Raw genomic sequence first — 15,583 nt, forward strand, 5'->3', positions numbered from 1 at the left:
ATCAGCAGGTGCAGCATTGCCTTGGTGATTTCTTCTGCTGCCGTTTCTGTTTTGCCTTGTCGGCACGGGCTGAGCCCAATGACTAGAGGGTCGCTGTTGCACCTCTCCTTCCTTTAGCCGCTGGTCGCTCGCTCTGTCCCCCGTTCCAGGACCAGCTCCAGTAGGGACTCCCTCCTCGGGCAATCGCATGGGTGGTATTCTTCTTGAGCGTAACTCCATATCTGGGTGTGCTTTCATTCCCGGAAGCTACGGGTTCTGAAAAGTTTTTTAATTCTTTACAGTGCTAAATAGCTAGGTTCAAGCGCCAGTGCTCGCCCGAGGGTGGTTTTTCATTGGTGCTTAGGAATTGGGCCTTCAGCTCCCACCTACTCGAAATGGTGGTTTTTCATGGACGCCCAGGGTATTTCACCTGAGCTCCCACCTAAATTTTTATTATTATTATTATTATTTAATGTTGAAAGAAAAAAAATATATTAAAAAAAATTAATATCATCGCAATACAGAAATAAATCATCAATCTCGTCGCTTCTTTTTGTTAACACGCGTACTCACTGGTGAAAAAAATCACAAAAATAAGAAACAAACCAAATTCCTTTTCATTGCTTTGATTTTGATGGGATGGAAATAGGAGCTACGAGATGAAGGGCCGAACCGTTCCCCTACATCTAGAATTATTTCGAATTATCCGTGATCAAATCCGTGAACAAATCATATTTCTCATCTATGAGCTTTCAACAAAAGTACCCAAACACTGATCATATCAAGAGCAAGAAAATAAAACCTTTTCCATTGTAGAATTGAAAGTACCATCCTTCTCATCGCTCTATAGGTATGGATAAAAAAGTATCCTTTTGACGATTGCAAAAAGACACCTTCCCCCGTTCTAATGCTTTCAAACTGTGCTAATTCTTCTGTTGAATGGTTGGTTGATGCTTCTTTTGCTACTGCTGCGCGTAAAGGCAAGAATTTTCTCACAGATTAGATACTTGCACAAAAATAGCGCAGCACAAGGACTTAGCACTGCCGTACCTACCTACACAACAGCAACCGTACGGATGCTTGAGAGAAGGTGGCCCAGTAGTGGCGCTGTAATCTTTCCATCCATCTCTCGTGCACCGAAACCATCATCAGCCGTCTTTTCTTTCCGACACAATGAAACTCATCCTCCTCATCCTGGAAAGTCCTCAGATGTTTGTTTTTTTTTTCTACTTAGGTACCTCTTTTTGATGTCGCTTCATTGTATTTCTTCTTATTTTTCCAGGACATGGCCAATTATACATGTGTTGCGGAGAACATTGCCGGCAAGCGGGTCTCGGACCCCGTCAGTCTCACCGTCTACGGTAAGTGCTTTTGCTTTTTTCTGCTGCCATTTTTCGGCTGACTGGCCGATAAAGGGTCCTGGACAGAGACACGAATACCACACAATTTATTTCTCGTTTGAACAAAATCGGCGACCGGTCGGTCGGAGAGTATCTCTGGTTTTGCTCTCGTTCTTCTTGAGTTAATGATACTACCGGCGACAGCAACGTTGAGAGGGGATGCAGAAGAAAGTGGAGTCCCGTTTTTGTGTAAATGATGCTGTTTTCTTGAAAAGTTAATGCATTTTCAAGTGCCCCGGGGCGGTGTTCTCTCTTTGCTTGTTCTCCAGAGCTGCAATGGATGGGACGGTGAATTGCTTGGAACAAGGCATGAATGGAACAGCTTCAAGTGCATGACTCCGGTTCGCATCGTACTGCTGCTGCTGTTGCTGTTGTGTAGAGGACTTATGGATTTTGTCAAATAAAGCGGACGATTTATGGGGATGGCATTATTAGGAGCTTCCGAAAAAAGTCATAGAAGTGTATGCAATGAAGCCGATTTTGTTTGTTTAAGTGGATTAAAATATTTCTCATTTATGGTTATGTATTATTCTTCAATTTTGATTACGTGTCTAACATCTACAACAACATTGCTTTCAACATTGCTTTCAAAGTTACAAACAGTAAGTTTGGCTTACTATTTGTTCGATCTGTGAACAGGATTATAAGTAACTTTAAAATGAGCTTTTAAACAACTCATAAGGTAGCGTTTTAATCAATAATTGATTACACAACTATTGAGATAAACTATTCTTAGAATTTTCAGTTTTTTATTTCATAATAATATGATTGTGAAACACGAGACAGAGATCTGATGTCCGTTCCCATCTGCAATCTACCGAACGAATCATTAAAATGTGTAGATTGAATGGGAATGCTATAACAAACGAATAATTGTTCACTATTCGAGTCTAGTACGATTGGACAAAACACTTTTGTTACAAGGCACTTAGCACCTAATGATTACTATCCTTGGTAACACAACGAGATTTAATTTTGTAATTGAACTCATTAGATATATTTCGTCGAATAGCGTTTACTCTAACAGGTTTTAATGGCTACGCAGTTTCATAAGATGGATGATTTTTCTATTCGTTCAACATATCGATTTTATTTTTTCAAGACATACACGATGGAATCCACTTATGGCTGCTGCAATTACTCGTTCTGCCCTCACTCGTGTTTTCAATGCCACAAATCTCAACTAGGCGATCAACATGACTGAAAATCACTTTCTCAAGTAAGGTGCAATGCAGAAAAGATGAAGAAATGGTTTTCGTCGTGGTCTGATTTTTCTTGAGATGTGTGCTGCTGGAAATATGAGGCAAATTTGGAATTGGATTATGTCAGGTTTCACCTTGTAACAGTAGCCTCCCTGGAGTTCAAGAGTGAACAGAGCAGACCTCCAGCTGCTTCCAGTGGAATATACTCGGTCATTGGCCTCCAGGACGTCAATCGCTATGGACCGCGCTCTAAGAGTGAACTCAGCAAGATCGGGATCAACTTTCGACACTCGGTTACTTTATTAACGTCACTGTGGGTAGCAAGACTGCCCTCTCGACCTTAAAATAAGAAACAAATACTTACCTTCACGGTAACAATCACTATTCCATCCTTGTATCTAACACTATTGCCAAGCGTCCACGGTGGCGCTATGAAGATTCTGGCTTGGAGAACTATCAGCAATTGCTGAGGGACTCGTTGGAAACTGACATACCGGTCTCCTTCCCCAAGTTTACCCGAGTGACCTTATATGTTTCTCACGCCACGATTTCACAAACCAGCTGCCTAATTCAGGCTAGGAGAAAGGCCCTCTGAGCGCTTAGGAAGCTTCCTCCTAACCAACCATTTAATGCAAGTACTTTGGATATTTACAGAGAGAAACATCGGTAGTGTCAGATCACTACCATAGACGCTGAAAAGTAACAATGGGAGGGGTTACTCGATTCAGTGAATTCCTCACAGACAGCAGCAGAACTGTAGGGGAATGTCAATTCACTTTCCGGACGATAAGATTCGGGTTCAGGATCCCTATCAGTATCCATCCAACTCCAACCGTGAACTCTCCAACCGTTAGCTACGTGAGGAACTGTAATCAAGCAGCGCGGTTCCACCCTGGCTCGGAATTAGCTCGTATTTTGTCAACCAACGGGATGTGCTCCTGCCTTCAAGGAAGGGAAATATGAGGATTTCATCTCCATAGATATCTCGAAGGCGTTTAACCGCACGTTCATCTCCTAGTGGCAGCTATTGGAGTGGGGTTTCCGTGGGATTATTCTGGATTTCATATGGAACTTTCACTACAACAATGCCTCCGGATTGGCAACTTCAAATTCAGGACATACCGGTTGGAGACTAGGATCTGATAACATATAGGCATCTTCGAACGAACCACCAATACCTAACCGTTAGCTCATCAAGATTCTCGGGATCTCTATCGCCCGGGGTTGACTTTCCTCCCCCACTTTAAGGCTAAGACGGGCATAGATTCAGACCCTATACAAACCGCACAGAACAAACAACTGGTAACGGATGGGACACTTGGGACAGACCTCTGTGTAGCCTACTCAGCACCCGCCGAGGCTGCTTGCGGTAAAGCATGCGTGTTAATTTTTCACCATAAGCTATACTGCCCACAATCGCATATTTGTCCCATATGAATAGGAAACCCAGCAAGGATGGGACTGATATGCGATCATAGGCAGTATATGCCGAAAAGCCGTCGCCTTCGCTACTGCAACGATCGAAAATGATATGATCGCTTTTTTTCTATGAGGGAACCGGATTCTGCACACGGTTACCGGCCTCTGTATCCTCAAAGTTGTTCGGGATGGGTAATTGGGCAGAAAGTTATTCGACGAAAATCTGAAAGTAATCTAGCCGAGTTCTCATTTGGACGAAAGCGACATACGGCCAAAAGGAACATATGGTAGAAAAAGTCGCTCGGCCGAACAGACCATTTGATAAATAAATGCCGATATAGTCTTTTGGTCACTTCTCATTTTGCACCGCTCATTTCTCATGTTTCATTTCAAATTTCTCTCACAACGAGAGGTGAGAAATGAAGACTGAAAAGTGAAATTTCTCACTTATCACCCACACTTCATTTCCTACTTCTCATTTCTCAATTCTCACAATTCTCACATAGTAAGAAGCGAGGAGTGAAAAGTGAGTAGTAAGACGTCTCCCGAGCAGCACAAGTCAGACAAAAATGGTTGCAGCAACTTGATTGTGACTGAATCCAGTCACATATAATTCCCCTTTTTGAAAAATATGAAATCAATCTTCCTATCTGGCGTGTGGAGAGTATTATTGATGCTTGAAAGGCTTTTTTTCAGAGGATCACGATTTGGATCTATGAAATACAATACGTGGTGTAATGAAAAGAGTTGAACTTTTCGGAAATTGATTTTTTAGGTAAGATTGTTTCAATATGATTATAACTAAATACACGGAAGTTCCATTATACAATCGACAATCTAACTCCCGGACTAAATTTGACTGTAAAACAGTCATCTGTTTTCTAATATCGTCACCAACCAGTGCAACCTTTTTCAACCATATGTCCTTTTAGTCGCTTTCGGTCAAATGACTTTTTGTCTCAATTTCTCATTTTTTCCTTCTCATTCATTTTTTTCTCACTTCTCAATTATCATTCATCCCTTCAGACATTCACTGTTGCTAGACCAAACGACATTTTTGGTCGTATGAGCCGTTAAGCAATCGATATTTACGATGGTGTGACCCGTTCGGCCAGATGACGTTTTCGACCGTTTTAACGACTTTTTTGGCCGCATGTTTATTTCGGTCAAATGGGTATCGACCTAATGGTTTGTTCGGCCAAATTACATATTCGTAAAAATAGCCATCTGCCTAGTGGCCATCGGTCACAGCGTCCCGGGACACTGCGTGATTCTAGGGAACACGACTGCCGACCTTCTAGGCAGAACTGTTTATTTCTGTTTATTTCTTGAATTACACAAACAGACTAGACACAGTCCCAAAGATGATTGAAAAATAAATAAATACATTAAAAAACAGTACATTAATTGTAATCTACATGCATCAATTGTTCTGGTTGGTGAAAAACGTTGCAAAGATCCGACAGAGGGCATCTCAAGTGGAAAACAAAAGCTTACGCCACTCTATAGATACGCTGCAAGCCATAAAGAGCACTACTTAGACCATAGTTTGTGTGGTGAAAAGGAAGTCTTTTTTTTTTCCTGTTCGGGTGTGCCACTTCCAAAAGGAAGTCTTAGTATTGCGTTATTCCGCAGTTGTCGGGGTCGTACGTTGATTCTACCTTGCAAAATGTCGGCTATGTTTGCAGGGCTGACAATAGTCATTCTCGTCGTATGAATAAAGCGAAAAAAAATTAGTCTTCGTCATAACATTGCACGACGCAACACCTACTCGTTTTCTACGCGCCGCATGCGTAACACGACGATAGTCGCGCAGCCAAAAGTTATGACGACTTTCGTCCTCACTTCTTCACACAATTGATTGCACGTCATTATAGACATACTGGTTAAAACATAATAGCGTCTCAAATTAACAAATAGTAGGAACTTTTGTAACATAAATGTATCGATAACATTCATTACGCTTTCATACGTTACTTCAAATTCATTATTACAAATGATCAATAGAAATCTTCGTATGGCAGCTACCGCTTGAAGAATAAGGGTATGAAGTCTTCGTTCTTCGATATCGTCATGACGATTTGGTAAGACGACGAAAGCTAACGTCGTGCGCGTCATTGACGATGTGTAGAGTAGCAATGAAGACAATGCAACTCGTCGTTACTGTGGCATTTCGTGCTATGACGATGACGATTGTCAGCCCTGTGTTTGATGCTCTGCCTACTTCCTTTCGGATACGCTGAGGTTCTAAGCAGATCATCTGGCAGCGGCTCTCGTAGCTAGAAAGTCTTAGTGGGTCCCTCCAGGGGAGGTTGTGGAGTGCGTACCGAGAAATCGACGTTGAACGAATTCGATGCGTTTGACAGTTGCGTTGTTGTAGTTCGGTCTGCGGACCGCCGAGCAACACGTTCGCTTTCTCAAGCGAATGAATGATCAAACATGTACAAAGACTTCAAACTATGCACTAGCCAAGTGTTAGCGTTGCAGTCGAGATGATGACGAAATGACAATAAAATGAAATTCGCTCACGTAGTGCCCAACGGGACAACGGGACAAATAGAGCTAAAATAAAAAAAAAACAGAACCAAGCTCTTACCACATCAGTGCGGACAGTTGCGTCCCCTGGAATCAAGTGAAAAATGTTAAAGTGCAACAAGCCATATCTGGACTCCGAATCGAGCACCCTCGGCTTTCTCACAACTTCAGCGGTAGTCTCTCCCGGTCTTCATGATAGGCTTGCGGGGTTTAAAACTTGTTTGAGGACTTCGTATGTACATGTCCCCTATTTGAAGCTCCACGTTCCAGCTATGATAGGACCAGTTTAGCAGCACCTTTTTTTCGTTTTTTAAAAAGAAGCAGCACTGTTTTATTCCATTGAACAAGGCTTCCTCTTTGCAGCATCGCACTATAGATCGAATTCAGTTCAAACTTGTGTTCAAAACTTTTCTTCAAAACGTAGGAAAACGTTAAATTTTTACATTTGTTCAACTTTCCTTGCGCAATATTCTAAATTTTCAAGTTTATAAACACAGCTGACCTGAGGACGAATCGATTAGTGAGAAATTTTTGTTGATCGATCCATGCATTCGCGAGTTATATTGCCACTAAGGTAAAGTTACCAGACGTCCCGGATTGTGCGGGACAGTCCCGGATTCAGCCTACCTGTCCCGCATTGCCAGGTGTCCCGGAAAGCGTCCCGCATTCCATGATAAATCCATAACTTACTTACTTATGGGTCCTGTACACCTCCGGTGGTGCACATGGCCGACTTGAAAGATCTCCATCCTGAGCGTTGTCCAGTTATCGCTTTAACCTGTTGCCAGGTTGGATTTCGGTCGACTTCTTTTATTTCTTTATTGAGGCTTCGCCGCCATGAGCCTCTGGGTCTGCCTCTGCTGCGATGTCCCGCTGGGTTCCAGTCTAATGCTTGTTTACAGATTTCGTTTCCGCCCCTACGTAGAGTGTGGCCGACCCAGCCCCACTTCCGATCCCGAATTTCTGTTGCTATCGGCCTCTGGTGACAACGACGATGGAGCTCATTGTTTGAGATCCAGTTGTGAGGCCACCAGGCCCGAATTATATACCGCAGGCATCTGTTAATGAACACCTGCAGCCGTTGAGTGTTCTCCACTGATACACACCATGTTTCGCTAGCGTATAACAGCACAGATTTCACGTTAGAGTTGAAAATTCGTATTTTGGTGCGTTCACTTATCTGCCTGTTTTTCCAGATATTTCTTAAACTCGCAAAGGCAGCCCTTGCTTTCTTGATCCGTGCGCCTATGTCGATCTTGGTACCGCCATCCGACGCCATTTGGCTACCAAGATATTGGAAGCTTTCAACATTCTCCACTGGTTGCCCGGCTACTGTGAAACTGGAAGGAGTCGCCGTGTTTACATCCAACGATTTGGTTTTGTTGACGTTGATGACTAAACCTGCCGAAGAGGAGCGCTCGGCAAGGTCGTTGAGCTTCCATAAAGTTTGGGAAATCTATGGAATCATTAGGCAATGGTATGTTGAGAAAATCTGTAAAAAATCGAACTATTCATAAAAAAAAACAGAATAATCCGCTTAGCGGTGATGGTGCCTTTCTCGTGTATTATAAACCAAGAAAATACATAAGAGTAACAAGAAAAGCACATAAAAGAGGTCAAGATTGCACTTCAGGGAGATAAATTCAATAATTTCCATCAATTCGCATTTATTTGCGTTCATTTGAATGCATTGCAGCAGTTTTTGAAAATAAAAATCGATTTTAAAGTTTTTTTTCCCAAAGGTGGGAACAATGGGGATTAAAATCAATGTTTTTTATAACTCCGGAACGCACTAGCGGTTTTTAATAGCGAAAAATTAAGAAGGATTTTTTACGGTTCATTTTATCTTACATGTTAGTGACAAATGTCTGAGTGGAATTGTGTATGTTCCATTCCTGAATGTTCTGTGTTAGGGCCTGAAGATAGGCACTTGGCTGTTGTAGACAAAATGCAAAACGCAATGAAAACACATTTGCGGGATTTGACTGATGGACTAAAATTTTATAAGGAAACCTCGTCATATCTCGCAATGGGTAACAAATTGGACGTTTCTCTCGGGGCACAGAGAGATCGTCAATCATTTTAATTTGTTAAATGTGTTTATTGTTTATTTTATATATTTGTAATACTTTTCATTGTAATAGATTCCGCGTCGAATGCAACCTGTTGCAAGTAAATATATTGCTATTGTAGGTAGGGATTATGTCAGAACCAAAAATCATGGTGACACCTTTTCCAGAAATGGCCAACAACAGGGTTTCTTCGAACTGACCCTTCGGGAACCGGCCCAAAATGGACAGTTCAATATTTTTGCTCCATACTAGCAATATGGGTATCAAATTTCAGCATTTTGGAAGACTAGTGGAATTATGACATCCAGATATGATATTGGGCACCCTGGAACCAGTTTGCTTCTTCAATAAAATCGTTTTGCCTATTCTGTATGCTAGTAGATACTCGACATTCAATAGATATGTCAGATTGGACGAATTGGCATTGTTTGTTTGAAAACTTTTTACAACTATGGAAGGATCATGCATTCGAATCCGAATTATGTTAACTCTACATTATTCCAAATGTAGACCATTCTTATGATCAATAATTTATGGAACCTGTCATCCGTTATAAAAGCTAACCTACCACGAAATGAATAAATCTAGTCCAAATTTTGCATAATTTTTCCAGTCATTTTCACATGTTCCTTCTCGACCTTACGGACTGTCAGTCATAAATTATCGCACAAATGCCACGAAAAGGTAAACCAACATCAGCGCCGCCGCGGAGATCAGAAATCTCAACTATGACATAAATTAAACTTCATCAACAGAGCGCTTCTGCTGCTGATCCGCACACAGATGGAACAGATGGACGGACAACCTTAACGAACTTCCCATGAAGTGCAATCCCACCTGTCAAGAAGAATTTCATTCCCAGCTTTTATGACATCTATGATACTGCTCTATGCACACCGTTGACCATTGGGCCAGCCCGGAACATTTGTTCGAAAAAGCGCGATGAAAAAAGGCGTCTCGCTGTTTTAAATGCTTGTCAGTTCAAATAATCTCGAGAAATTTATCTGCAATTAAAATCACGCACGACTGCTGACGACCACCTTCGCCATTTGGTGGGCATAGTTTCAAATGCGGTGGGAATAGGCACTATTGTGGACCGACTGCCAGAGATAGAATAACGAGAACTTCTCCTGATGAATCGGTCGGAGGAACTTGTCATGCATAGTTGAAGTTTATTCTCGCATCCAGACGGGATATAATTGTCTGTTGTAAAATGTGACTAGTTATAGAACGCTCAGCTGGACGTCGGGAAATTATGTTTCATCATCTTGAGAGCTAGTCTAATCATTATTTCAGTAATTCCACACAGGAAACTGCTATCAGCGCCCGTTTTCCAGTTCTGACATTCACGATGTTCCACTTCCAAACATTAAAAGTCGTAATAATGCAAGACATCCAAGTGACTAATCCCTCAAAGAACTCGAACACGGTTGGAATAAGTCGTTTTTAATGACGCCTCTTTAATACCCTCCATATGATAAGTTTTTCATCGTTCTCCCTCATCTTGCACACGCGGTGTAAAGTGGCACTCTTCTGTGCGTATTCGAATGGTTCTCCAGTGCATGGACCGGCTGCGGCGGTGGCGGCATGCAACGGCGTCAGACACATGTTCATGACATTCTTTCCGATTTTTTTTCATAAATCCGAAAAGTGGAAGGGATTTCAGCTCTTATCGTTCTTTCACTTTTCTGTCGGCTCCCTGTGTTCCCCCTTGAATTCATCATAAGAACTTGACTGTCTGGTGCTGTCTGTCTGACTCCATTTCCTTCGTATCTTTTTTTCCCAATATCACTCGAAGGCTTTTTGTAAATTAAAAAAAGGAAATCAGAAGAGTCTGCTACTCGGGCTTTAATCCAGAGGCTCCCCCGGATTTTTTTTCCAAATCTCCGATTGGGGAACCGAACAGAAGCCTTTTCAGCTTATTCCTCCGGTTCTTTCAGTTCATCCGAACTATATATACTTGCATTGCATTTAGCTTTCAAGTTTTATTGTACGGCGGGCGCACCTGATAAAAATATTCGAACGGGGAAGCGTTGCGAGTGAGTGTTCGGAAGCATGTCGTTCGGGGAATTGGAAATTTTTCTTTTGCTTTTCAATGCTCTGGCAGCCTGCGCAGCGCATGACGAATCTCCTCAGCCGCCCGGAGGAGTCCCTCTGGGTGGCGGTTTTAATCTTTTGATGTCGGTTCGTGTGCATTTCGATGACGATGACGACGACGACGACCGCGGCCGTGCTTTGGATGAAGATAGATAGACTGATGAAGGCTCAATGAGGCGGCGAACTGTATTTAAATATATTGAGTAATCATAACATTTCAAACCGGAGTGACAGGTGCATGTCAATATGTTGTGGCTTTCGGATGACGAGCTCGTTTGCATTGTGATGTTTGATTGGGCTGATGGGCGTTTAATTAAAATTAGTACAACGGACATTTATTATGCGGTCAGCGGCAGTGTAGTTAGGCTGACAGAAATTGTGTGCATTACTATTCACGACTGATATTTCTGTTCACAAAAAATCAGGTTGGAAATGTTCAAGCTCAATTCCAATCAATTTTCAGTTTGAGTATTTTCTCAACAATGTGTTCTAACTATTTATAACTTTTTTTTACAAGTTTAGGTTATTGACTTACGTCTTACTTTTTACTTTGTGAAAAACGATACTGAGGACCGAAAACATCTGTTTTGAGGAGGAGAATATTTATGAAATATGCAAAAATATCCACTTCTTTTTTGTAGGAATCGAACCCACACCTCCCAGTACGCTCTTATTTCTCTTCGTTTTTTTTCTGATCCTGATACTAAACCGGTCCATTCTAAGCGTAGCCATGATTACAAACTACCGCTAGTTAAGGGCTGCAAACTAAACCGATGGTGTTATATGAGCATTGAAAGTAGACTTTAAAAAGAATAAATCACCAATAAACTAAAGCGCTAATTCGGGTGTCCATTAAGGCTAATCTGTGAAGGATCAATGGCATGCTAATTTGGCATTTCCAAGTGATGCTGTGGACCGTCATGTATGTAAATATAATACATGTGGATTGTCCATATTAGGGTTTAATACGTGTATATGTCAACAGCACGAATAACGCAGTGGAATTTAATGCTCCCAGTTCCTAACTAGCTCGTTCGCCTTCGAGCAAGCCAACGCGATAACCTCTCCGACCTTGGTACGCATGCAACCCGAGTGCAACTTCACTTACCTCAATCAATCGAAGCTCGGCACATAAATCAGCATCTTACCAAAGCGTGCACTTAACTGTGCTTAATCCGTTAATTTATTTCATGTTTCGTCCATGTCGCATCGCCGTCGTAACCCTTCCGCTCTGCTCGGCATCCGCGTCTGGAGCGCGCTTATCGAGCGGGCACGCACCGCCCAGCACCCCCAACAACCGCATCAAATTAGTATGTACATACCCGTGAACATAAACCAAAAATGCATTAACATAAAAATGGAAACCGACGTATCCGAACAAAACGCAGCCCGTCGGGGTTCGGGTTAGAGGGCGTATAGGAGCTGGCGCGGCACAGACAGCACACGGAACAATAAATAGATAAAGCCGTCGTTATTGATAATTTCGGAGCGCATTTTATGGGTCTGGGGGCTCTTTTGTCGTTACAGTTTGTAGCCGCTCGGGAATGAAAACGGATAGGAAGGCATCTCGCGAGATAATTTAAGACGATGATGCGATGTCTTTCTCATTGTGCGCCTCTGCTAACTGCCACGAAAAGGGGTTGGAATAATAGGAGCGGGTCTGTCGTCTGATGCAGTTTTCTGGTTATCTGCCCTCTCGGTGGAACGACTTGGAACAGCAGGGGGATTAACCGATGACATGTGTTTTATGGCGATGTGAACATTTTTGGTATCATCTCTTTCGAGAGGTTAACGGCATTTGACTTGCGCTGGCTAATAGATTATGATGTTCGTTTAAAACAGATTCAAATAAATTCCAGATTATGCTGATGATTTACTGATACACGTTTTCCCTAACACATCTTTATCGTTGTTCTATTTCTAGTTGATGGAGGTTGGAGTTCGTGGGGTCCCTGGACGGACTGCAAGTGTCCCGGCCACCCGAAGCAAGGTCAGAAACGAAACCGAGTGTGCAACAATCCACTTCCACTGAACAGTGGAGCTCCCTGCGTTGGCCACAACACCGACACCACTCCGGACTGTCTTCCCTGCACAGGTAAGCACCTTTTCATTCCGACCTTATGGAGCTGGGTGACAGCAACGAGATGCTTGAAGACGTGACAAATGCTCCCAGGAGATAACATCGAAAAGCTTTTTGTAGTGTACCTATGCTTTCGAATCGTTCGGTGCTATTTAAACAACCTTCCACTTCGTCGTGGTTTTGGCACATCATGCAGTGGGCCCTTATGCGGGGGCGGTAGTATTTATTTGCTCTCCAAACACGAACCCCCTTTTCCAAATGGTGGTTCTATTGCGCTGCTGGCCTGTAAACTGGTTACGATCCATTTCACACTGAATGCAAACTATGTTTATGCAAATTCAAACGCATTGTCTTGGAGCGCCACATGCCACCAATCGGAGGTTGTTGGCTTTTAGTGTCGCACGTGATGGTTGGAATACAATTTAGTATTGCTCTGATATTTAACATCTTAGAGCAGCGGTTCTCAACCTGGGGTACATGTACCCCTGGGGGTACCTTCGCTGGCCCTAGGGGGTACCTCGGACAAAAATGCGTAATGGCGGACATATTACAATTTCAATCAAAACTCATTGATAAAGTTTTGATAATTGTGTATTTTCTATTTCAAAAATTTATATTGCACATAATATGTAAGGCGATCCATAAATCCAAATTGAATCCTGCCTACCACAACCAGCAACCTCTCAAGAGGCTCGGAAGCCTCCTCTCAAGAGGCTCGAAGCCTCCTCTCAAGAGGCTCAAGCCTACTCTCAAGAGGCTCAGAAGCCTCCTCTCAAGAGGCTCGGAAGCCTCCTCTCAAGAGGCTCGGAGACCTCCTCTCAAGAGGCTCGGAAGCTTCCTCCCTCACGCTTAAAATGACTTACATATTTTTGTGTTCCGTTCACACAAAACGGGCCTCTCCTGGAACAACTCATATTATGAGTAACTACGACGTTACTCATTTTTGTGTAACCGATGGCCGATGATTTTCGGTGAGTTCATTTTACACAACGAGAGAGAGCAGTCGGAAATCGAACCTAACCTCATTTGTTAATGTTAAAGTAAGCCAACTTTCCATACTTATTCGGAGGTTTCTCCAATCGTTTTGATCAACAAAACAAAGTGCGATGATTGTATTCGCACTTTTTTTTTGTTTCGCCATCAAAACAAAAGGAAAAACCTCCGAAAAAGTACGATTTCTTGCAGCATATTCTGCACACGTTCGCCATCATAGCGACCCGAAGGGACTTTGACAGTTCAAGGCAAACTCACTTACACATATCATGCACATGTGAGACAGTACACAGCGACTGCTTATGTTTCACACAAAATTTTCACTCATAGTGAGAGTTGGCCAAGGCGTCGCCGTTATGTGTGAAAGCTATTCATGCGATGTTTACTTGACTTTAAGCGTGCTCTCAAGAGGCTGGAAGCCTCCTCTCAAGAGAGGCCTCAGGCCTCCTCTCAAGAGGGTCAAGCCTCCTCCTCAAGAGGCTCAGAAGCCTCCTCTCAAGAGGCCCAAGCCTCCTCTCAAGAGGCCTCGGAAGCCTCCTTTCAAGAGAGGCTCAGAAGCCTCCTCAAGAGGCTCAGCCTCCTCTCAAGAGGCCTGGAAGCCTCCTCTCAAGAGGCTCAGAAGCCTCCTCTCAAGAGGCTCAGGCCTCCTCTCAAGAGGCCTCAGAAGCCTCCTCTCAAGAGGCCTGGAAGCCTCCTCTCAAGAGGCTCAGAAGCCTCCTCTCAAGAGGCTCAGGAAGCCTCCTCTCAAGAGGCTCAGAAGCCTCCTCTCAAGAGGCTCAGGAAGCCTCCTCTCAAGAGGCTCAGAGCCTCCTCTCAAGAGGCTCAGAAGCCTCCTCTCAAGAGGCTCAGGCCTCCTCTCAAGAGGCTCAGAAGCCTCCTCTCAAGAGGCTCAGGAAGCCTCCTCTCAAGAGGCTCAGACCTCCTCTCAAGAGGCTCAGGCCTCCTCTCAAGAGGCTCAGGAAGCCTCCTCTCAAGAGGCTCAGAAGCCTCCTCTCAAGAGGCTCAGGCCTCCTCTCAAGAGGCTCAAGCCTCCTCTCAAGAGGCTCCGGAAGCCTCCTCTCAAGAGGCTCAGAAGCCTCCTCTCAAGAGGCTCAGCCTCCTCTCAAGAGGCTCAGGAAGCCTCCTCTCAAGAGGCTCAAGCCTCCTCTCAAGAGGCTCACAGCCTCCTCTCAAGAGGCTCAGGCCTCCTCTCAAGAGGCTCAGGCCTCCTCTCAAGAGGCTCAGAAGCCTCCTCTCAAGAGGCTCAGAAGCCTCCTCTCAAGAGGCTCTGGAAGCCTCCTCTCCAAGAGGCTCAGAAGCCTCCTCTCCAGAGGCTCAGGCCTCCTCTGAAGAGGCTCAGAGCCTCCTCTGAAGAGGCTCGGAAGCCTCCTCTGAAGAGGCTCAGGCCTCCTCTGAAGAGGCTCAGAAGCCTCCTCTGAAGAGGCTCAGGCCTCCTCTGAAGAGGCTCAGGAAGCCTCCTCTGAAGAGGCTCAGGCCTCCTCTGAAGAGGCTCAGAAGCCTCCTCTGAAGAGGCTCAGAAGCCTCCTCTGAAGAGGCTCAGAAGCCTCCTCTGAAGAGGCTCAGAAGCCTCCTCTGAAGAGGCTCAGAAGCCTCCTCTGAAGAGGCTCGAAGCCTCCTCTGAAGAGGCTCAGGCCTCCTCTGAAGAGGCTCGAAGCCTCCTCTGAAGAGGGCTCAGAAGCCTCCTCTGAAGAGGCTCAGAAGCCTCCTCTGAAGAGGCTCAGAAGCCTCCTCTGAAGAGGCTCAGGAAGCCTCCTCTGAAGAGGCTCCGGAAGCCTCCTCTGAAGAGGCCTCGAGGCCTCCTCTGAA

General features: G+C 44.0%; 1 protein-coding gene across 4 annotated transcripts in view; it reads left to right on the forward strand.

Moving 5' to 3' along the window:
* Window positions 1-15,583, forward strand: part of LOC134212637 (netrin receptor unc-5-like) — a 909,680-nt gene that overhangs the window by 517,884 nt on the left and 376,213 nt on the right. For all 4 annotated transcript variants that reach the window (XM_062690661.1, XM_062690659.1, XM_062690660.1 and 1 more), the window contains 2 exons: window positions 1,262-1,340; window positions 12,629-12,799. In XM_062690661.1, coding sequence (XP_062546645.1) covers window positions 1,262-1,340; window positions 12,629-12,799 — 250 coding nt within the window. The remainder of the gene's footprint in view (window positions 1-1,261; window positions 1,341-12,628; window positions 12,800-15,583) is intronic.

Source organism: Armigeres subalbatus, chromosome 2, assembly GCF_024139115.2.
Source record: "Armigeres subalbatus isolate Guangzhou_Male chromosome 2, GZ_Asu_2, whole genome shotgun sequence".
Taxonomy (NCBI): domain Eukaryota; kingdom Metazoa; phylum Arthropoda; class Insecta; order Diptera; family Culicidae; genus Armigeres; species Armigeres subalbatus.